Source organism: Coregonus clupeaformis, chromosome 16 (assembly GCF_020615455.1).
Source record: "Coregonus clupeaformis isolate EN_2021a chromosome 16, ASM2061545v1, whole genome shotgun sequence".
In the NCBI taxonomy this organism is placed as follows: domain Eukaryota; kingdom Metazoa; phylum Chordata; class Actinopteri; order Salmoniformes; family Salmonidae; genus Coregonus; species Coregonus clupeaformis.
This window is the reverse complement of record NC_059207.1, coordinates 7423727-7449632: the sequence shown is the minus strand read 5'-3', so window position 1 is coordinate 7449632 and position 25906 is coordinate 7423727. Positions and strand designations below refer to the sequence as shown.

The window sequence follows — 25906 nt, the reverse complement described above, 5'->3', positions numbered from 1 at the left end:
AAAATCAAAAGTGTTGTAATGTCTAAAGTCTAGCAGTCTCAGCCCCCTTGCCTGTGTGTCTGTCTGTATATTAACCTCTCACCAATCTCTGTTGAACCATGGCTTTCATCAGCAACAAAGTACAAAAAGTATCTGTATTTTCCAAACTACCCTGAAATTCTTCCCCAATTGCCATTCAAAAGTGATAGATTGACAGAACGATTCAGAGCAATATCAGTTAAACTTTCAAAGAGAAAGTAAACAAGATATTGAGTTCTACTGTTATGACTACACATCTTTTTCTTCAATGGTTTTGAACTTGATCTCTCACAGCTCACACTAGTACGGTGTCCATTTTAGGACATCTTCATACATTGAAGTCAGTTGTCTGTCAGAGTTAAGTCAGACATCAGCCAAAGTGCACTCAGTCTAGTACTGCATTTAGCATCAAGTCCTAGGCTGAGCGGCAGTCCCGGAGCTCGGCTCTCATCACGTCTCTATTAAGTCACCGGTCCCGCGTGGCTCAGTTGGTAAAGCATGGCGCTTGCAATGCCAGGGTTGTGGGTTTGATTCCCACAGGGGACCAGTATGAAAAACCGTATGCACTTACTGTAAGTCGCTCTAGATAAGAGCGTCTGCTAAATGACTTAAGTGTCAAGGTTGCATGTAGACAAATGCTGATAGGCATGTGTGCACAGGTGGGCATGTTTGCGAGGGTTCGAGTTTCGGGGTGCAGCCTGATACTTTTACAAGAGTCCACAGGCTTGACCCACCATGACTAATATTAGCACCTCCTAAAAAAAAGTTATTGAACTTAACATCAGGCCTGTCCATCAATTTTGAGAAGGAGAGTGCAGAGTTCGGAGGTCACAGGTCAGACACACCACCTAGCCAATAAGAGAGACAATAGCATTCTGACTTAAATACACAGGACCAATAAATCTAATCAGCCTCAAGAGCAGAGACAGCAATCCTTTTTTGCAGGGTGATCCCATTATGACAGCTAAAATGAATGAAAAACAAATGAGGCAAAAACTGAGGGGGAAAAGAGGAAACTGGTGCAGAGACCAGACCCCCTGAAGCCTCTCTGTTCAATTGAACGAACCAATCGACCAATTTATTGGCTTGATTTTTCCTGCAGGAGAATTCCTAAAACTCTTATGGCCGTATCAAAGTGAATAGGATAAGGCCTTAGAGCATTGCGTGCTGAGAGTGAATTGTAAAATGTTACTGTTGTGTCATCAACCGTGCAGAGTGAAGGAGGAACAGAGAGAGAGCAGAGTCAGTGATAACTTTTCTCTCTCTCTCTCTCTCTCTCTCTCTCTCTCTCTCTCTCTCTCTCTCTCTCTCTCTCTCTCTCTCTCTCTCTCTCTCTCTCTCTCTCTCTCTCTCTCTCTCTCTCTCTCTCTCTCTCTCTCTCTCTCCCTCCCTCCCTCCCTCTCTGAGCTCCATATGTCCTTAAACACCGCAGGAGGAGGCTCTCATTCTCTCCCAAGTGTAACCCAGTTCAAAGTCCACTTATCCCAACACCAAAGTCTAAGATAATGCAGTGTTCTAGTATTCATGTGAGATAGAATGTTATTACAACTTTGATGAGATGACCAGATACTGTGGAACATATGCATAAAAACATAACGTGCAATCCAGTCCAAGGTTAACTGTATGAAAGAGTCTCCACCAGCAGATTGGACCAACCCACCAAAACAGTGAACGTTACTACAACATTAGGTAACGTTACAGTGGAGTCCCAATAGTCCAACTGTAACACATAGACAACACTGTAGTGTAAGGATGGAAACAGGAAGTTGATAAATACCTCTGCAGCAGGTATGCCCTCAGGTGGGCGGCACTGGAGAAGCACTTCCTGTTCCAGTGACACCTCCTTCCCCAGTGGCTCCTGGTCAAACGTTTTCCTGAGATCTGCAAGGGGAAAAATCAAGACAAAACATTAATTGAGCAATCATGATCAAATTCCAGGTGCGACCCGATCTATCCGGCTCGAAGGACCATGAAAAGATGAACCTATGAGAGCAAAAAGGTGAAATAGCTAAATACACATTTATCTCAGAAGTACATAATATGATTCACCCTCCATTGTAAGTGTTTAGTAGTACTGTTAATGCTTTCCTATTGGCCTCAGCTTCAGAACTCTCGTGTTACTCCCACAGAATCCCTCATTCGATTATCAGGGATTATCCATTTTGCAATTTACTGAAAGTCAACGAAACTGAACTCCTCCCGACAAGAAGCTAAAACTGCTGTAGCAGTGAACCAAGCCGGGATCTCGGCACAGAATTGAGATTCAGCATGCATCCATGTCTACTCACAGACGGGGACTGTAGATACAGCTGGACAATCCTATAGCCGAGACTACCTGAACACCAATATCTAATCTGCGGCATCTCAAGGCCCCTTGGTATATTGAGAGATTATAGAATGCCTCCACCGAGGACACAGAGAGACCTCGAGTATGAAAGAGAATACAGCCATTTTCTCTATTTAATTGAGAACACTTTGTCCAGCCCCGGAGCTTAGCATGATCAGTAGTCCACCACAGTTAGGTGACTCATCTCACAAGCACACAATGAGGCATGTTACTCTCATGCTACCTTTGCATAGAGAGTAAACCATGGAAACATAAAACAGGCGGGGAAACCAGGAGGAGGGGTGTGGGCGACCGTGTGGCCATTTTGGAGACACCACCCTTTCATTGTGTATTTAAGCCCTGCTTTAGGTTTCTGGTCCTTGGTGGTTTTCTATCCCCTCTCTGTGTGATTCAGCCCGATGGCCGGGGTCACGTGACAGCAACTATGACAGTGATGCACAGAGAGAGAGAGAGAGAGAGAGAGAGAGAGAGAGAGAGAGAGAGAGAGAGAGAGAGAGAGAGAGAGAGAGAGAGAGAGAGAGAGAGAGAGAGAGAGAGAGAGAGAGAGAGAGAGAGAGAGAGAGAGAAAGAGAGAGAGATGCGTGAACGAGGGAGGAAAAGAGAGGACAAACGCAGCATTTACAAGTTTGCAAGTAGACAGTCCCCGAGCAGAGCTCAAGTCACAGGAGCTGCCAGGGGTCTGAGGTGGTTTGTAGTGGAGAGGAAGCCACTGGATTCTAATACCTGTCCACTGGGACCTCTATTCTCACACCTACTTCCCTAGCTGTTCTGTGTGTGTGTTAGGAGGGTGTGGAGTGGAGGGCTTGACTGTCACACAATAGCTGAACATTGCATGAGAATGACTTCACATGAAATGGCAGTGCTGGAAGAATTCATACAGGTGTTATTACAGTTATTATATGGATTTCAAAAGACTGCCTTGAGGATTGAAAACAGTGCTCTTTATAGTGCTTTGATTACCTAAAGGGAAAAGTGAATGTCTGTTTTGCTGCATTATTCTTGTGCTTTAAACCAAGCTCTTTAGTAGTTGACATACTGTACAGTGCAGCTTGCCGAGGGACAGCTGTTGCTGAGTAGTTTATGAGTAGTTTATGCCTATTTATTAATTTATTTATGCCGTTACTGTTTGTGATTCAATTATGGATGAGATGATGATTGAACACTAACAGACATGGCCAGCACAAAAGGACTGATATCTGTCCTGATGGTTCGAGCGTCATTGGCGCAAGTTGAAGACAAATCGATAAACACCGAGCACAAAAATACACAACAGACTGGGTCATTGGTGGATCCTTGAGAAAAAAAATTAATGGATCCCGCCCTGTAAGCAACAGGCATCATTTGACTGACACACCCAAGAGACCGAACAAGCGTAAAAGTCAAGTCTGCAGACAGACAAGCACACAAAGACATGGAGGAACACAGAAGTCTGTGACTTAGGGGTCAGCCGGTCAGGCTGTCCTCAGCAGGCTCCGTGAGTGATTCTCCAGCTGGCTCTTCCATGGCCCCCAGTGCCTCACTAAGACACCACATTCCAGTCCGTTTCCACACGGCCTCCTCACTCCCCTCTGGAGCTGCACCATGGGTAGTGACACAGAGAGGTGACCGGAGACTCCTGGACCAGAGCTACCGTACCAGGAGGAGGGAGGCTGGAGTGTGGAGGAGACAGCCAAGAACTGAGACATATTCATTAAGTACCAAACAGAAGAAAACAGACTGAATCAGGGAGCTGAGCACGTGCTCAAACGAACTAGCCCATTTCAGGGAACCATTTTAGTTTTCTCTAAAGTCATTCAAAACAAAGTTTTCAATCAAATGTGTGGGCTTAAAATGCATGTTTCTCCTATTGCTGAGGTAATCTTTCCCTTTGTAAGAGAGGCAGTGCTGTTAGACAGTTGAGGCCTTGAAGAGGCCAAGCTGAATAAACAAATGAGGAAAATGGCAGCCAATGATATCTTCATGATATATAAGTAGAATTACATGCTATGAGGAAACATCCTGCTCTCTTTTAGTGTGGGAAATGGGGGGAAAACACAAGCACACAAATCCTGCTTTAAGCCGGACATGAAAGAACGATGGCCATTTCCTTTTTGATTCACTCCCTGGGCCTCCTAACCTTATAAGTTCATCACAATCTTTCTTTAAAAAAACATTAGGAAGAGACTTGAGAATAGACTGTTTTCTTTCTTGACCTGACCACAAACAAACCTCCGGTTAGACTAACTACACTTAGAAAAAAGGGTTCCAAAAGGGTTCTTCGGCTATCCCTGTAGGAGAACCCTTTTGGGTTCCATGTAGAACCCATTTCCACAGAGGGTTCTACATGGAACTGAAAAGGGCTCTCCCTGGAACCAAAAGGGTTCTACCTAGAACCAAAAAGGGTTTTTCAAAGGGTTCTCCTATGGGACAGCTAGATAGCACCTTTTCTAGATAGAGTGTAGTGCTATATATCTGGCTCTGTAGTGAGGGCTGAACAGATGCAGAAAAGCCATAAAGCAGGTCTGTAATTTGAGAAGGGCTGCTTCATTAGCTTAGCAGGTGACTTATTGATGGAGGTAATCAGTGATTTTGATGTGGCTTTAAACGGAAACACATGTATCCCCCAGTCAACGAGAGAGGGGGAGAGAGGGAAAGGAGGGAGGAGAGAGACCTGGGAGAGAGGGAGAAGGGGGTGAGAGAGAGAGCAAGAGAAAGAGAGAGAGAGAGAGAGAGAGAGAGAGAGAGAGAGACAGACAGAGACAGAGACAGAGACAGAGACAGAGAGAGAGACAGAGAGAGAGAGAGACAGAGAGAGAGAGAGACAGAGAGAGAGAGAGAGACAGAGAGAGAGACAGAGAGAGAGAGACAGAGAGAGACAGAGCGAGAGAGAGAGAGAGAGAGAGAGAGAGAGACAGAGAGAGAGAGAGAGACAGAGACAGAGAAAGAGAGAGAGACAGAGAGAGAGAGAGAGAGAGAGAGAGAGAGAGAGAGAGAGAGAGAGAGAGAGAGAGAGAGAGAGAGTCTGAGAGAAGGAACGAGGAGAAAGACCATGGAGAGAGGGAGAGGGGGGAGAGAGAGAGAGAGAGAGAGAGAGAGAGAGAGAGAGAGAGAGAGAGAGAGAGAGAGAGAGGGGGGAGAGAGGAAGAGACCAGGGCAGAGAGGGAGAGGGGGGTGAGAGAGAGAGCAAGAGAGAGAGAGAGAGAGAGAGAGAGAGAGAGAGAGAGAGAGAGAGAGAGAGAGAGAGAGAGACAGACAGAGAGAGAGACAGAGCGAGAGAGACAAAGAGAGAGAGATAGAGACAGAGAGAGACAGAGACACAGAGAGAGAGAGACAGAGAGAGACAGAGACAGAGACAGAGAGAGAGAGAGAGAGAGACAGAGACAGAGACAGAGACAGAGACAGAGACAGAGACAGAGACAGAGAGAGAGAGAGAGAGAGAGAGAGAGAGAGAGAGAGAGAGAGAGGGGGCAGTGCCAGGAAGTGTGTGGGCTCTCTTCCCGTTGGTGCATCCCCAACAAACCCTTCACTCACCATCATTTTTATAAACATGGCCATTATTTGTACAATGAATGCTTTCTTTCATCCTCAGTGGTTAGTGAGAAGTGTTGACATTTTGAAATGTCCTATCAGCGAAGGAAGAGGCAGAAGGACGTTTCGGGGACATTGTCGACCCCCACTGCCCACCTGCAATAACCTCAGGAAAGGGAACGCCGTCGACGCTGGCAGAAATGTATTTATCGACGGCCATCCTGTGATAGGAGGGAAAGAGAGAGAACACTGTGATCACTCACTATCACTGCTCCTGACATATCTGTCTAATCAACCAATCAACCAGCAGCAGCACAAGAACAACACATTACCCTCACATTAGCCCATCACCAGCATGGGACACTTGAATGAGTGGTGACTTTATAAAAGTATAACAAAAAAGATAGGGGAAGGGGTCAATTCTTTAAGTATTCAGAAGACTCTATGACCAGAGAAAGAGAAACGTTCGAATATCCCACATGGAAAACTTGGGGTGGGAATCCCATCTAAAAGTCCAGTATGTTGAGAGGGAGGAAAAAAGGTATCAAGCTTAAAACCGTTTTCTATGAAACTTCTTCTGATAAAGACTGAGATTTGAGGAAATAGTAGCTGCAAATGGTATAGAGTAAACTGCTGGCAGTGCCTCCATCTTCCTAAACTCAGAGAATTCTGTAAGAAGGAGAGATCCCACACTGCCACCAGGGACAGACTAGGACCAGAAATCAGCCCAGTCAATTCTAAAACACTGGCCCATTTTTTACCCTCGAGGTCCCCGTTATTAGCCAAATAATTATAATTTTGTAAAAAAAAAAAAAAAAACAGTTTACATTTTTGCCATTTAGCAGACACTCTTATCCAGAGCGACTTAGTGAGTGCATACATTTTTTCATACTGGCCCCCAGTGGAAATCGAACCCACAACCCTGGCGTTGCAAACGCCATGCTCTACCAACTGAGCTACACGGGACTACACAGGCCTACTAGTTTAAAGATGGACCAGCCCATCTGGCATTTGCCCAAACTGCCCTATGGCCAGTCCATTTCTGGCTGCCACCGACGGACAACAGGCTCTGGTGCGGGTTGCCATAGCGCTAAAGCTGCTGCCTGACTCCCCTCTGTCGTGTGGTGCCAGGATAACAACCTCTCCCTCAACGTGACCAAGACAAAGGAGATGATTGTGGACTACAGGAAAAAAAAGAGGACTGAGCACGCCCCCATTCTCATCGACGGGGCTGTAGTGGAACAGGTTGAGAGCTTCAAATTCCTTGGTGTCCACATCACCAACGAACTATCATGGTCCAAACACACCAAGACAGTCGTGAAGAGGGCACGACAAAGCCTATTCCCCCTCAGGAGACTGAAAAGATTTGGCATGGGTACTCAGATCCTCAAAAAATTCTACAGCTGCACCATCGAGAGCATCCTGACTGGTTGCATCACCGCCTGGTATGGCAACTGCTTGGCCTCCGATCGCAAGGCACTACAGATGGTAGTGCGTACGGCCCAGTACATCACTGGGGCCAAGCTTCCTGCCATCCAGGACCTCCAGGACCTCTATATACTTCTGCTCTTTTTTTCTCAACACTTTTTTGTTGTTTTATTCTACTTTTTTCTTTAAAATAAATGCACTGTTGGTTAAGGGCTGTAAGTAAGCATTTCACTGTAATGTCTGCACCTGTTTTATTCGGCGCATGTGGCCAATAAAATTTGATTTTATTTGATTTGATTTGTCTGGGGAGTGTATATCAGCATCACTAACTCCATCTCTCTGCTGCCTGACTCTCCTCTGTCTAGGGAGTGTATATCAGCATCACTAACTCCATCTCTCTGCTGCCTGACTCTCCTCTGTCTGGGGAGTGTATATCAGCATCACTAACTCCATCTCTCTGCTGCCTGACTCTCCTCTGTCTGGGGAGTGTATATCAGCATCACTATCTCCATCTCTCTGCTGCCTGACTCTCCTCTGTCTGGGGAGTGTATATCAGCATCACTAACTCCATCTCTCTGCTGCCTCAGCCTCTCCTGTTAGGAAAAGGAGACCACCCCCCCTCTCACTGCCACTGGCAGTAACTGGTACAGCAAATTGTTTACGGCTGCAGAAAACTGGTGGCCCATTACTACAATAATTTGCACCAAAGGCGCAGTTCTCTCTCCTCCCCCTTCCCTTCTTTTCAAGCGCACCTTTATGAGTCGGCATCTCAGGCCTGCTAGGGATTTCTGGGTTTAAACCACTCTCACCAATTGCCAGCGTTTTTATTCCATTACGCGCTTGCACGTCTCCTGAGGATTGCGCAGGAATTCCAGGCCCGGGTGGGTGGAATTAATTGGTCATGTTCCTACAACTGTGGATTAGAAACAGCAGCCCTCGTAAATTGTACAGAAGCACTGTTTTTTTGGGGGGTGGGGGGACATTGCCTGCCTGGTGGACTAGTGCTCACCCTCTCCCTCTCTAGACTAGCACAGGGTGGGGTATTACTATACATCTAGCCTTCTAGACTAGCACAGGGTGGGGTATTACTATACATCTAGCCTTCTAGACTAGCACAGGGTGGGGTATACATCTAATCTTCTAGACTAGCACAGGGTGGGGTATTACTATACATCTAACCTTCTAGACTAGCACAGGGTGGGGTATACATCTAACCTTCTAGACTAGCACAGGGTGGGGTATACATCTAGCCTTCTAGACTAGCACAGGGTGGGGTATACATCTAACCTTCTAGACTAGCACAGGGTGGGGTATTACTATACATCTAACCTTCTAGACTAGCACAGGGTGGGGTATTACTATATATCTAGCCTTCTAGACTAGCACAGGGTGGGGTATTACTATACATCTAGCCTTCTAGACTAGCACAGGGTGGGGTATACATCTAACCTTCTAGACTAGCACAGGGTGGGGTATTACTATACATCTAACCTTCTAGACTAGCACAGGGTGGGGTATTACTATACATCTAACCTTCTAGACTAGCACAGGGTGGGGTATTACTATACATCTAACCTTCTAGACTAGCACAGGGTGGGGTATTACTATACATCTAGCCTTCTAGACTAGCACAGGGTGGGGTATTACTATACATCTAGCCTTCTAGACTAGCACAGGGTGGGGTATACATCTAACCTTCTAGACTAGCACAGGGTGGGGTATACATCTAGCCTTCTAGACTAGCACAGGGGTGGGGTATTACTATACATCTAGCCTTCTAGACTAGCACAGGGTGGGGTATACATCTAACCTTCTAGACTAGCACAGGGTGGGGTATTACATCTAGCCTTCTAGACTAGCACAGGGTGGGGTATACATCTAGCCTTCTAGACTAGCACAGGGTGGGGTATTCACATCTAACCTTCTAGACTAGCACAGGGTGGGGTATACATCTAACCTTCTAGACTAGCACAGGGTGGGGTATCTATACATCTAACCTTCTAGACTAGCACAGGGTGGGGTATTACATACATCTAACCTTCTAGACTAGCACAGGGTGGGGTATTACTATACATCTAGCCTTCTAGACTAGCACAGGGTGGGGTATTTTACATCTAACCTTCTAGACTAGCACAGGGTGGGGTATTACTATACATCTAACCTTCTAGACTAGCACAGGGGTGGGGTATACATCTAACCTTCTAGACTAGCACAGGGTGGGGTATTACTATATATCTAACCTTCTAGACTAGCACAGGGTGGGGTACATACATCTAGCCTTCTAGACTAGCACAGGGTGGGGTATACATCTAACCTTCTAGACTAGCACAGGGTGGGGTATTACTATACATCTAACCTTCTAGACTAGCACAGGGTGGGGTATTACTATACATCTAGCCTTCTAGACTAGCACAGGGTGGGTATACATCTAACCTTCTAGACTAGCACAGGGTGGGGTATTATACATCTAACCTTCTAGACTAGCACAGGGTGGGGTCTATACATCTAACCTTCTAGACTAGCACAGGGTGGGGTATTCTATACATCTAACCTTCTAGACTAACACACGGTGGGGTATTACTATACATCTAACCTTCTAGACTAGCACAGGGTGGGGTATTACTATACATCTAACCTTCTAGACTAGCACAGGGTGGGGTATTACTATACATCTAACCTTCTAGACTAGCACAGGGTGGGGTATTACTATACATCTAACCTTCTAGACTAGCACAGGGTTGGGTATACATCTAACCTTCTAGACTAGCACAGGGTGGGGTATCTTACATCTAGCCTTCTAGACTAGCACAGGGTGGGGTATACATCTAACCTTCTAGACTAGCACAGGGTGGGGTATTACTATACATCTAGCCTTCTAGACTAGCACAGGGTGGGGTATACATCTAACCTTCTAGACTAGCACAGGGGTGGGGTATTACTATACATCTAGCCTTCTAGACTAGCACAGGGTGGGGTATACATCTAACCTTCTAGACTAGCACAGGGTGGGGTATTACTATACATCTAACCTTCTAGACTAGCACAGGGTGGGGTATTCTACATCTAACCTTCTAGACTAGCACAGGGTGGGGTATTACTATACATCTAGCCTTCTAGACTAGCACAGGGTGGGGTATTCTATACATCTAACCTTCTAGACTAGCACAGGGTGGGGTATTACTATATATCTAACCTTCTAGACTAGCACAGGGTGGGGTATACATCTAGCCTTCTAGACTAGCACAGGGGTGGGGTATTACTATAGCATCTAGCCTTCTAGACTAGCACAGGGTGGGGTATTACTATACATCTAACCTTCTAGACTAGCACAGGGTGGGGTATTACTATACATCTAACCTTCTAGACTAGCACAGGGTGGGGTATACATCTAACCTTCTAGACTAGCACAGGGTGGGGTATTACTATACATCTAACCTTCTAGACTAGCACAGGGTGGGGTATTACTATACATCTAGCCTTCTAGACTAGCACAGGGTGGGGTATTCTTACATCTAGCCTTCTAGACTAGCACAGGGTGGGGTATACATCTAACCTTCTAGACTAGCACAGGGTGGGGTATTTTACATCTAGCCTTCTAGACTAGCACAGGGTGGGGTATTACTATACATCTAGCCTTCTAGACTAGCACAGGGTGGGGGTATTACTATACATCTAACCTTCTAGACTAGCACAGGGTGGGGTATACATCTAACCTTCTAGACTAGCACAGGGTGGGGTATTACTATACATCTAGCCTTCTAGACTAGCACAGGGTGGGGTATTACTATACATCTAACCTTCTAGACTAGCACAGGGTGGGAGTATACATCTAACCTTCTAGACTAGCACAGGGTGGGGTATTACTATACATCTAGCCTTCTAGACTAGCACAGGGTGGGGTATCTTACATCTAGCCTTCTAGACTAGCACAGGGGTGGGGTATTACTATACATCTAGCCTTCTAGACTAGCACAGGGTGGGTATACATCTAGCCTTCTAGACTAGCACAGGGTGGGGTATACATCTAACCTTCTAGACTAGCACAGGGTGGGTTCTATACATCTAACCTTCTAGACTAGCACGGGTGGGGTATTACTATACATCTAACCTTCTAGACTAGCACAGGGTGGGGTATTACTATACATCTAACCTTCTAAGACTAGCACAGGGTGGGGTATTACTATACATCTAGCCTTCTAGACTAGCACAGGGTGGGGTATTACTATACATCTAACCTTCTAGACTAGCACAGGGTTGGGGTATACATCTAACCTTCTAGACTAGCACAGGGTGGGGTATTACTATAATCTAACCTTCTAGACTAGCACAGGGGTGGGGTATTACTATACATCTAGCCTTCTAGACTAGCACAGGGTGGGGTATACATCTAACCTTCTAGACTAGCACAGGGTGGGGTATTACTATACATCTACGCCTTCTAGACTAGCACAGGGTGGGGTTTACTATACATCTAGCCTTCTAGACTAGCACAGGGTGGGGTATTACTAACATCTAACCTTCTAGACTAGCACAGTGTGGGGTATACATCTAACCTTCTAGACTAGCACAGGGTGGGGTATTACTATACATCTAGCCTTCTAGACTAGCACAGGGTGGGGTATTACTATACATCTAACCTTCTAGACTAGCACAGGGTGGGGTATTACTATACATCTAGCCTTCTAGACTAGCACAGGGTGGGGTATACATCTAACCTTCTAGACTAGCACAGGGTGGGGTATACATCTAGCCTTCTAGACTAGCACAGGGTGGGGTATTACTATACATCTAGCCTTCTAGACTAGCACAGGGTGGGGTATACATCTAACCTTCTAGACTAGCACAGGGTGGGGTATACATCTAACCTTCTAGACTAGCACAGGGTGGGGTATACATATAACCTTCTAGACTAGCACAGGGTGGGGTATTACTATACATCTAACCTTCTAGACTAGCACAGGGTGGGGTATTACTATACATCTAGCCTTCTAGACTAGCACAGGGTGGGTATACATCTAACCTTCTAGACTAGCACAGGGTGGGGTATACATCTAACCTTCTAGACTAGCACAGGGGTGGGGTATACATCTAACCTTCTAGACTAGCACAGGGTGGGGTATTACTATACATCTAGCCTTCTAGACTAGCACAGGGGTGGGGTATTACTATACATCTAGCCTTCTAGACTAGCACAGGGTGGGGTATACATCTAACCTTCTAGACTAGCACAGGGTGGGGTATTACTATACATCTAGCCTTCTAGACTAGCACAGGGTGGGGTATTACTATACATCTAACCTTCTAGACTAGCACAGGGTGGGGTATACATCTAACCTTCTAGACTAGCACAGGGTGGGGTATTACTATACATCTAGCCTTCTAGACTAGCACAGGGGTGGGGTATTACTATACATCTAGCCTTCTAGACTAGCACAGGGGTGGGGTATTACTATACATCTAGCCTTCTAGACTAGCACAGGGTGGGGTATACATCTAACCTTCTAGACTAGCACAGGGTGGGGTATACATCTAGCCTTCTAGACTAGCACAGGGTGGGGTATTACTATACATCTAACCTTCTAGACTAGCACAGGGTGGGGTATTTACATCTAACCTTCTAGACTACACAGGGTGGGGTATACATCTAACCTTCTAGACTAGCACAGGGTGGGGTATTACTATACATCTAACCTTCTAGACTAGCACAGGGGTGGGGTATTACTATACATCTAGCCTTCTAGACTAGCACAGGGGTGGGGTATTACTATACATCTAGCCTTCTAGACTAGCACAGGGTGGGGTATAACATCTAACCTTCTAGACTAGCACAGGGTGGGGAGTATTACTATACATCTAGCCTTCTAGACTAGCACAGGGGTGGGGTATTACTATACATCTAGCCTTCTAGACTAGCACAGGGGTGGGGTATTACTATACATCTAGCCTTCTAGACTAGCACAGGGTGGGGTATACATCTAACCTTCTAGACTAGCACAGGGTGGGGTATTACTATACATCTAACCTTCTAGACTAGCACAGGGTGGGGTATTACTATACATCTAACCTTCTAGACTAGCACAGGGTGGGGTATACATCTAACCTTCTAGACTAGCACAGGGTGGGGTATTACTATACATCTAGCCTTCTAGACTAGCACAGGGGTGGGGGTATTACTATACATCTAACCTTCTAGACTAGCACAGGGGTGGGGGTATTACTATACATCTAGCCTTCTAGACTAGCACAGGGTGGGGTATTATCTATACATCTAGCCTTCTAGACTAGCACAGGGTGGGGTATACATCTAACCTTCTAGACTAGCACAGGGTGGGGTATTACTATACATCTAACCTTCTAGACTAGCACAGGGTGGGGTATTACTATACATCTAACCTTCTAGACTAGCACAGGGTGGGGTATTACTATACATCTAGCCTTCTAGACTAGCACAGGGTGGGTTTCTATACATCTAGCCTTCTAGACTAGCACAGGGTGGGGTATTACTATACATCTAGCCTTCTAGACTAGCACAGGGTGGGGTATACATCTAACCTTCTAGACTAGCACAGGGTGGGGTATACATCTAGCCTTCTAGACTAGCACAGGGGTGGGGTATTACTATACATCTAGCCTTCTAGACTAGCACAGGGTGGGGTATACATCTAACCTTCTAGACTAGCACAGGGTGGGGTATTACTATACATCTAGCCTTCTAGACTAGCACAGGGTGGGGTATACATCTAGCCTTCTAGATTGCAACAGGGTGGGGTAACATCTAACCTTCTAGACTAGCACAGGGTGGGGTATACATCTAACCTTCTAGACTAGCACAGGGTGGGGTATTATTACATCTAACCTTCTAGACTAGCACAGGGTGGGGTATTACTATACATCTAGCCTTCTAGACTAGCACAGGGGTGGGGTATTACTATACATCTAGCCTTCTAGACTAGCACAGGGGTGGGGTATACATCTAACCTTCTAGACTAGCACAGGGTGGGGTATTACTATACATCTAGCCTTCTAGACTAGCACAGGGGTGGGGTATTACTATACATCTAGCCTTCTAGACTAGCACAGGGTGGGGATATACATCTAACCTTCTAGACTAGCACAGGGTGGGGTCTATACATCTAACCTTCTAGACTAGCACAGGGTGGGGATATTACATATAACCTTCTAGACTAGCACAGGGTGGGGGTTTACTATACATCTAACCTTCTAGACTAGCACAGGGTGGGGTATTACTATACATCTAGCCTTCTAGACTAGCACAGGGTGGGGTATACATCTAACCTTCTAGACTAGCACAGGGTGGGGTATACATCTAACCTTCTAGACTAGCACAGGGGTGGGGTATTCTATACATCTAACCTTCTAGACTAGCACAGGGGTGGGTACATCTAGCCTTCTAGACTAGCACAGGGTGGGGTATTACTATACATCTAACCTTCTAGACTAGCACAGGGTGGGGTATACATCTAACCTTCTAGACTAGCACAGGGTGGGGTATTACTATACATCTAGCCTTCTAGACTAGCACAGGGTGGGGTATTACTATACATCTAACCTTCTAGACTAGCACAGGGTGGGGTATACATCTAGCCTTCTAGACTAGCACAGGGTGGGGTATACATCTAGCCTTCTAGACTAGCACAGGGTGGGGTTATACATCTAGCCTTCTAGACTAGCACAGGGTGGGGTATTACTATACATCTAACCTTCTAGACTAGCACGGGGTGGGGTATACATCTAGCCTTCTAGACTAGCACAGGGTGGGGTATACATCTAACCTTCTAGACTAGCACAGGGTGGGGTATACATCTAACCTTCTAGACTAGCACAGGGTGGGGTATTACTATACATCTAACCTTCTAGACTAGCACAGGGTGGGGTCTATACATCTAGCCTTCTAGACTAGCACAGGGTGGGGTATTACTATACATCTAACCTTCTAGACTAGCACAGGGTGGGGTATACATCTAGCCTTCTAGACTAGCACAGGGTGGGGTATTACTATATATCTAACCTTCTAGACTAGCACAGGGTGGGGTATTACTATACATCTAGCCTTCTAGACTAGCACAGGGTGGGGTATACATCTAACCTTCTAGACTAGCACAGGGTGGGGTATTACTATACATCTAACCTTCTAGACTAGCACAGGGTGGGGTATTACTATACATCTAGCCTTCTAGACTAGCACAGGGTGGGGTATTCTTACATCTAACCTTCTAGACTAGCACAGGGTGGGGTATTACTATACATCTAACCTTCTAGACTAGCACAGGGTGGGGTATACATACATCTAACCTTCTAGACTAGCACAGGGTGGGGTTACTATACATCTAACCTTCTAGACTAGCACAGGGTGGGGTATTACTATACATCTAACCTTCTAGACTAACACAGGGTGGGGATTACTATACATCTAACCTTCTAGACTAGCACAGGGTGGGGTATTACTATACATCTAACCTTCTAGACTAGCACAGGGTGGGGTATTACTTACATCTAACCTTCTAGACTAGCACAGGGTGGGGTATACATCTAGCCTTCTAGACTAGCACAGGGGTGGGGTATTACTATACATCTAACCTTCTAGACTAGCACAGGGTGGGGGTATTACTATACATCTAACCTTCTAGACTAGCACAGGGTGGGGTATTACTATACATCTAACCTTCTAGACTAGCACAGGGTGGGGTATTACTATACATCTAACCTTCTAGACTAGCACAGGGGTGGGGTATTACTATACATCTAGCCTTCTAGACTAGCACAGGGTGGGGTATACATCTAACCTTCTAGACTAGCACAGGGTGGGGTATACATCTAGCCTTCTAGACTAGCACAGGGTGGGGATTACTATACATCTAGCCTTCTAGACTAGCACAGGGTGGGGTATACATCTAACCTTCTAGACTAGCACAGGGTGGGGTACTATACATCTAGCCTTCTAGACTAGCACAGGGTGGGGTATTACATCTAGCCTTCTAGACTAGCACAGGGTGGGGGTATACATCTAACCTTCTAGACTAGCACAGGGTGGGGTATACATCTAACCTTCTAGACTAGCACAGGGTGGGGTATTACTATACATCTAACCTTCTAGACTAGCACAGGGTGGGGTATTCTTACATCTAACCTTCTAGACTAGCACAGGGTGGGTTTACTATACATCTAGCCTTCTAGACTAGCACAGGGTGGGGTATACATCTAACCTTCTAGACTAGCACAGGGTGGGGTATTACTATACATCTAGCCTTCTAGACGAGCACAGGGGTGGGGTATTACTATACATCTAGCCTTCTAGACTAGCACAGGGTGGGGTTTACATCTAACCTTCTAGACTAGCACAGGGTGGGGTATTACACATCTAACCTTCTAGACTAGCACAGGGTGGGGTATACATATAGCCTTCTAGACTAGCACAGGGTGAGGTATTACTATACATCTAACCTTCTAGACTAGCACAGGGTGGGGTATTACTATACATCTAGCCTTCTAGACTAGCACAGGGTGGGGGTATACATCTAACCTTCTAGACTAGCACAGGGTGGGGTATACATCTAACCTTCTAGACTAGCACAGGGTGGGGTATATACATCTAGCCTTCTAGACTAGCACAGGGTGGGGTATACATCTAGCCTTCTAGACTAGCACACGGTGGGGTATTACTATACATCTAACCTTCTAGACTAGCACAGGGTGGGGTACATCTAACCTTCTAGACTAGCACAGGGTGGGGTATTACTATACATCTAACCTTCTAGACTAGCACAGGGTGGGGTATTACTATACATCTAGCCTTCTAGACTAGCACAGGGTGGGGTATACATCTAGCCTTCTAGACTAGCACAGGGTGGGGTATACATCTAGCCTTCTAGACTAGCACAGGGTGGGGTATACATCTAGCCTTCTAGACTAGCACAGGGTGGGGTATTACTATACATCTAACCTTCTAGACTAGCACAGGGTGGGTATACATCTAGCCTTCTAGACTAGCACAGGGTGGGGTATACATCTAGCCTTCTAGACTAGCACAGGGTTGGGGTATACATCTAACCTTCTAGACTAGCACAGGGTGGGGTTTATACATCTAACCTTCTAGACTAGCACAGGGTGGGGTATTACTATACATCTAACCTTCTAGACTAGCACAGGGTGGGGTATTACTATACATCTAACCTTCTAGACTAGCACAGGGTGGGGTATACATCTAGCCTTCTAGACTAGCACAGGGTGGGGTATTACTATACATCTAACCTTCTAGACTAGCACAGGGTGGGGTATTACTATACATCTAACCTTCTAGACTAGCACAGGGTGGGGTATACATCTAACCTTCTAGACTAGCACAGGGTGGGGTATTACTATACATCTAACCTTCTAGACTAGCACAGGGTGGGGTATACACATCTAGCCTTCTAGACTAGCACAGGGTGGGGTATTACTATACATCTAACCTTCTAGACTAGCACAGGGTGGGGTATTACTATACATCTAACCTTCTAGACTAGCACAGGGTGGGGTTTTATACATCTAACCTTCTAGACTAGCACAGGGTGGGGTATTACTTACATCTAACCTTCTAGACTAACACAGGGTGGGGGATCTATACATCTAACCTTCTAGACTAGCACAGGTGGGGTATTACTTACATCTAGCCTTCTAGACTAGCACAGGGTGGGGTATTACTATACATCTAACCTTCTAGACTAGCACAGGGTGGGGTATTACTATACATCTAACCTTCTAGACTAGCACAGGGTTGGGTATACATCTAACCTTCTAGACTAGCACAGGGTGGGGTATTACTATACATCTAGCCTTCTAGACTAGCACAGGGTGGGGTATACATCTAACCTTCTAGACTAGCACAGGGTGGGGTATTACTATACATCTAGCCTTCTAGACTAGCATAGGGTGGGGTATACATCTAAACTTCTAGACTAGCACAGGGGTGGGGTATTACTATACATCTAACCTTCTAGACTAGCACAGGGTGGGGTATACATCTAACCTTCTAGACTAGCACAGGGTGGGGTATACATCTAACCTTCTAGACTAGCACAGGGTGGGGTATACATCTAACCTTCTAGACTAGCACAGGGTGGGGTATTACTATACATCTAGCCTTCTAGACTAGCACAGGGTGGGGTATTACTATACATCTAACCTTCTAGACTAGCACAGGGTGGGGTATTACTATACATCTAACCTTCTAGACTAGCACAAGGTGGGGTATACATCTAACCTTCTAGACTAGCACAGGGTGGTATACATCTAGCCTTCTAGACTAGCACAGGGTGGGGGTATTACTATACATCTAACCTTCTAGACTAGCACAGGGTGGGGTATTACTATACATCTAACCTTCTAGACTAGCACAGGGTGGGGTATACATCTAGCCTTCTAGACTAGCACAGGGTGGGGTTACTATACATCTAGCCTTCTAGACTAGCACAGGGTGGGGGTATTACTATACATCTAGCCTTCTAGACTAGCACAGGGGTGGGGTATTACTATACATCTAACCTTCTAGACTAGCACAGGGTGGGGTATACATCTAACCTTCTAGACTAGCACAGGGTGGGGTATTACTATACATCTAACCTTCTAGACTAGCACAGGGGTGGGGTATTACTATACATCTAGCCTTCTAGACTAGCACAGGGTGGGGTATTACTATACATCTAGCCTTCTAGACTAGCACAGGGTGGGGTATACATCTAACCTTCTAGACTAGCACAGGGTGGGGTATTACTATACATCTAACCTTCTAGACTAGCACAGGGTGGGGTATTACTATACATCTAACCTTCTAGACTAGCACAGGGTGGGGGTATACATCTAGCCTTCTAGACTAGCACAGGGTGGGGTATTACTATACATCTAGCCTTCTAGACTAGCACAGGGGTGGGGTATTACTATACATCTAGCCTTCTAGACTAGCACAGGGTGGGGTATTTACTATACATCAAGCCTTCTAGACTAGCACAGGGTGGGGTATACATCTAACCTTCTAGACTAGCACAGGGTGGGGTATTACTATACATCTAACCTTCTAGACTAGCACAGGGTGGGGTATTACTTACATCTAACCTTCTAGACTAGCACAGGGTGGGGTATTACTATACATCTAACCTTCTAGACTAGCACAGGGTGGGGTATACATCTAACCTTCTAGACTAGCACAGGGTGGGGTATACATCTAACCTTCTAGACTAGCACAGGGTGGGGTATTACTATACATCTAGCCTTCTAGACTAGCACAGGGTGGGGTATTACTATATATCTAACCTTCTAGACTAGCACAGGTGGTATACATCTAGCCTTCTAGACTAGCACAGGGTGGGGTATACATCTAACCTTCTAGACTAGCACAGGGTGGGGTATTACTTACATCTAGCCTTCTAGACTAGCACAGGGTGGGGTATTACTATACATCTAACCTTCTAGACTAGCACAGGGTGGGGTATTACTATACATCTAACCTTCTAGACTAGCACAGGGTGGGGCTATACATCTAACCTTCTAGACTAGCACAGGGTGGGGTATTACTATACATCTAACCTTCTAGACTAGCACAGGGTGGGGTATTACTATACATCTAACCTTCTAGACTAGCACAGGGTGGGGTATTACTATACATCTAACCTTCTAGACTAGCACAGGGTGGGGTATTACTATACATCTAACCTTCTAGACTAACACAGGGTGGGGTATTACTATACATCTAACCTTCTAGACTAGCACAGGGTGGGGTATTACTATACATCTAACCTTCTAGACTAGCACAGGGTGGGGTATTACTATACATCTAACCTTCTAGACTAGCACAGGGGTGGGGTATTACTATACATCTAACCTTCTAGACTAGCACAGGGTGGGGTATACATCTAACCTTCTAGACTAGCACAGGGTGGGGTATACATCTAACCTTCTAGACTAGCACAGGGGTGGGGTATACATCTAGCCTTCTAGACTAGCACAGGGTGGGGTATTACTATACATCTAGCCTTCTAGACTAGCACAGGGTGGGGTATTACTATACATCTAGCCTTCTAGACTAGCACAGGGTGGGTATACATCTAACCTTCTAGACTAGCACAGGGTGGGGTATACATCTAGCCTTCTAGACTAGCACAGGGGTGGGGTATTACTATACATCTAGCCTTCTAGACTAGCACAGGGTGGGGTATACATCTAACCTTCTAGACTAGCACAGGGTGGGGTATTACTATACATCTAGCCTTCTAGACTAGCACAGGGTGGGGTATACATCTAGCCTTCTAGACTAGCACAGGGTGGGGTATACATCTAACCTTCTAGACTAGCACAGGGTGGGGTATACATCTAACCTTCTAGACTAGCACAGGGTGGGGTATTACTATACATCTAACCTTCTAGACTAGCACAGGGTGGGGTATTACTATACATCTAACCTTCTAGACTAGCACAGGGGTGGGGTATTACTATACATCTAGCCTTCTAGACTAGCACAGGGTGGGGTATACATCTAACCTTCTAGACTAGCACAGGGTGGGGTATTACTTACATCTAACCTTCTAGACTAGCACAGGGTGGGGGTATCCATCTAACCTTCTAGGCTACCTTACATCTAACCTTCTAGACTAGCACAGGTGGGGTATTACTATACATCTAACCTTCTAGACTAGCACAGGGTGGGGTATTACTTACATCTAACCTTCTAGACTAGCACAGGGTGGGGTATTACTATACATCTAACCTTCTAGACTAGCACAGGGTGGGTATACATCTAACCTTCTAGACTAGCACAGGGTGGGGCTATACATCTAACCTTCTAGACTAGCACGGGGTGGGGTATACATCTAACTTCTAGACTAGCACAGGGGTGGGGTTTTACATCTAGCCTTCTAGACTGCACCGGGTGGGTATTACTATACATCTACCTTCTAGACTAGCACAGGGTGGGGGTATACATCTAACCTTCTAGACTAGCACAGGGTGGGGTATTACTATACATCTAGCCTTCTAGACTAGCACAGGGTGGGGTATTACTATACATCTAGCCTTCTAGACTAGCACGGGTGGGGGTATCTACTATACATCTAGCCTTCTAGACTAGCACAGGGTGGGGTATACATCTAACCTTCTAGACTAGCACAGGGTGGGGTATTCTTACATCTAACCTTCTAGACTAGCACAGGGGTGGGGTATAACATCTAGCCTTCTAGACTAGCACAGGGTGGTATTTATACATCTAACCTTCTAGACTAGCACAGGGTGGGGTATACATCTAACCTTCTAGACTAGCACAGGGTGGGGTATTACTACATCTAACCTTCTAGACTAGCACAGGGTGGGGTATTACTATACATCTAACCTTCTAGACTAGCACAGGGTGGGGTATTACTATACATCTAACCTTCTAGACTAGCACAGGGTGGGGTATACATCTAACCTTCTAGACTAGCACAGGGGTGGGGTATTACTATACATCTAACCTTCTAGACTAGCACAGGGTGGGGTATTACTATACATCTAGCCTTCTAGACTAGCACAGGGTGGGGTATACCATCTAACCTTCTAGACTAGCACAGGTGGGGGATTACTATACATCTAGCCTTCTAGACTAGCACGGGTGGGGTATTACTATACATCTAACCTTCTAGACTACACAGGGTGGGGTATTACTATACATCTAGCCTTCTAGACTAGCACAGGGTGGGGGTATTACTATACATCTAACCTTCTAGACTAGCACAGGTGGGGTATTCTTACATCTAACTTCTAGACTAGCACAGGGTGGGGTATTACTATACATCTAACCTTCTAGACTAGCACAGGGTGGGGTATTACTATACATCTAACCTTCTAGACTAGCACAGGGTGGGGGTATTACTATACATCTAACCTTCTAGACTAGCACAGGGTGGGGTTACTATACATCTAACCTTCTAGACTAGCACAGGGTGGGGTATTACTATACATCTAACCTTCTAGACTAGCACAGGGTGGGGTATACATCTAACCTTCTAGACTAGCACAGGGTGGGGTATTACTATACATCTAACCTTCTAGACTAGCACAGGGTGGGGTATACATCTAACCTTCTAGACTAGCACAGGGTGGGGTATTACTATACATCTAGCCTTCTAGACTAGCACGGGTGGGGTATTACATCTAACCTTCTAGACTAGCACAGGGTGGGTATACATCTAACCTTCTAGACTAGCACAGGGTGGGGTATTACTATACATCTAGCCTTCTAGACTAGCACAGGGGTGGGGTATTACTATACATCTAGCCTTCTAGACTAGCACAGGGTGGGTATTACTATACATCTAACCTTCTAGACTAGCACAGGGTTGGGGTATACATCTAACCTTCTAGACTAGCACAGGGTGGGGTATTACTATACATCTAACCTTCTAGACTAGCACAGGGTGGGGTATTCTATACATCTAACCTTCTAGACTAGCACAGGGTGGGGTATTCTATACATCTAACCTTCTAGACTAGCACAGGGTGGGGTATACATCTAACCTTCTAGACTACACAGGGTGGGGTATTACTTACATCTAACCTTCTAGACTAGCACAGGGTGGGGTATTACTATACATCTAACCTTCTAGACTAGCACAGGGTGGGGTATACATCTAACCTTCTAGACTAGCACAGGGTGGGGTATTACTATACATCTAACCTTCTAGACTAGCACAGGGTGGGGTATTACTTACATCCAACCTTCTAGACTAGCACAGGGTGGGGGTATTACTATACATCTAGCCTTCTAGACTAGCACGGGTGGGGTATACATCTAACCTTCTAGACTAGCACAGTGGTTCTATACATCTAACCTTCTAGACTAGCACAGGGTGGGTATTACTATACATCTAACCTTCTAGACTAGCACAGGGTGGGTATACATCTAACCTTCTGGACTAGCACAGGGTGGGGTATACATCTAACCTTCTAGACTAGCACTGGGTGTATACATCTAACCTTCTAGACTAGCACAGGGTGGGGTATTACTATACATCTAACCTTCTAGACTAGCCAGGGTGGGGTTTCTATACATCTAACCTTCTAGACTAGCACAGGGTGGGGTATTACTATACATCTAGCCTTCTAGACTAGCACAGGGTGGGGGTATACATCTAACCTTCTAGACTAGCACAGGGTGGGGTATTACTATACATCTAACCTTCTAGCTAGCACAGGGTGGGGTTCTATACATCTAACCTTCTAGACTAGCACAGGGTGGGGTATCTATACATCTAACCTTCTAGACTAGCACAGGGTGGGGTATTACTATACATCTAACCTTCTAGACTGCACAGGGTGGGTATTCTATACATCTAACCTTCTAGACTAGCACAGGGTGGGTATTACATCTAACCTTCTAGACTAGCACAGGGTGGGGTTTACTATACATCTAACCTTCTAGACTAGCACAGGGTGGGGTATTACTATACATCTAGCCTTCTAGACTAGCACAGGGTGGGTACTATACATCTAACCTTCTAGACTAGCACAGGGTGGGGTATTACTATACATCTAGCCTTCTAGACTAGCACAGGGTGGGGTTCTTACATCTAACCTTCTAGACTAGCACAGGGTGGGGTATTACTATACATCTAACCTTCTAGACTGGCACAGGGTGGGGTTTATACATCTAGCCTTCTAGACTAGCACAGGGTGGGGGTATTACTATACATCTAGCCTTCTAGACTAGCACAGGGTGGGGTATTATACATCTAACCTTCTAGACTAGCACAGGGTGGGGTATTACTATACATCTAACCTTCTGAGCTAGCATAGGGTGGGGTATCATCTCCTTCTAGACTACACGTGGGGTATTACTATACATCTAACCTTCTAGACTAGCACAGGGTGGGTTTTACATCTAACCTTCTAGACTAGCACAGGAGTGGGGTATACATCTAACCTTCTAGACTAGCACAGGTGGGGTATACATCTAACCTTCTAGACTAGCACAGGTGGATTACTATACATCTAACCTTCTAGACTAGCACAGGGTGGGTACTATACATCTAACCTTCTGAACTAGCACGGGTGGGGTATTACTATACATCTAACCTTCTAGACTAGCACGGGTGGGGTATACATCTAACCTTCTAACTACACAGGTGGGTATACTATACATCTAACCTTCTAGACTAGCACAGGGTGGGGTATTACTATACATCTAACCTTCTAGACTAGCACAGGGGTGGGGTATTACTATACATCTAACCTTCTAGACTAGCACAGGGTGGGGTATTACTATACATCTAGCCTTCTAGACTAGCACAGGTGGGGTATACATCTAGCCTTCTAGACTAGCACAGGGTGGGGTATTACTATACATCTAACCTTCTAGACTAGCACAGGGTGGGCTATACATCTAACCTTCTAGACTAGCACAGTGTTTCTTACATCTAACCTTCTAGACTAGCACAGGGTGGGGTATACATCTAACCTTCTAGACTAGCACAGGGTGGGTATTACTATACATCTAACCTTCTAGACTAGCACAGGGTGGGGTATACATCTAACCTTCTAGACTAGCACAGGGTGGGTCTATACATCTAACCTTCTAGACTAGCACAGGGTGGGGTATTACTATACATCTAACCTTCTAGACTACACATGGGGTATTCTCATCTAGCCTTCTAGACTAACACAGGGTGGGGTATTACTATACATCTAACCTTCTAGACTAGCACAGGGTGGGGTATACATCTAACCTTCTAGACTAGCACAGGGTGGGGTATTCACTATACATCTAACCTTCTAGACTAGCACAGGGTGGGGGTATACATCTAGCCTTCTAGACTAGCACAGGGTGGGGTATACCTCTAACCTTCTAGACTAGCACAGGGTGGGGTATTACTATACATCTAGCCTTCTAGACTAGCACAGGGTGGGGTATACATCTAGCCTTCTAGACTAGCACAGGGTGGGGTATACATCTAACCTTCTAGACTAGCACATGGTGGGGTATTACTTACATCTAGCCTTCTAGACTGCACAGGTGGGGTATACATCTAGCCTTCTAGACTAGCACAGGGTGGGGTATTACTATACATCTAACCTTCTAGACTAGCACAGGGGTGGGGGTATACATCTAACCTTCTAGACTAGCACAGGGTGGGGTATACATCTAGCCTTCTAGACTAGCACAGGGTGGGGTATTACTATACATCTAACCTTCTAGACTAGCACAAGGTGGGGTATACATCTAGCCTTCTAGACTAGTACAGGGTGGGGTATTGCTATACATCTAACCTTCTAGACTAGCACAGGGTGGGGTATACATCTAGCCTTCTAGACTAGCACAGGGTGGGGTATTACTATACATCTAACCTTCTAGACTAGCACAGGGTGGGGTATTACTTACATCTAGCCTTCTGGACTAGCACAGGGGTGGGGTTTACTATACATCTAGCCTTCTAGACTAGCACAGGGTGGGGTATTACTATACATCTAGCCTTCTAGACTAGCACAGGGTGGGGTATACATCTAACCTTCTAGACTAGCACAGGGTGGGGCATACATCTAACCTTCTAGACTAGCACAGGGGTGGGGTATACATCTAACCTTCTAGAC

The 25906-nt window shown here is 45.7% G+C and overlaps 1 protein-coding gene across 1 annotated transcript in view; it reads right to left on the bottom strand.

The window, feature by feature from the left end:
• The window catches only part of LOC121584380 (netrin receptor UNC5C), a 266651-nt gene that overhangs the window by 126702 nt on the left and 114043 nt on the right, over positions 1 to 25906 (bottom strand). The window contains exon 4 of the mRNA XM_045225902.1: positions 1796 to 1899. Coding sequence (XP_045081837.1) covers positions 1796 to 1899 — 104 coding nt within the window. The remainder of the gene's footprint in view (positions 1 to 1795; positions 1900 to 25906) is intronic.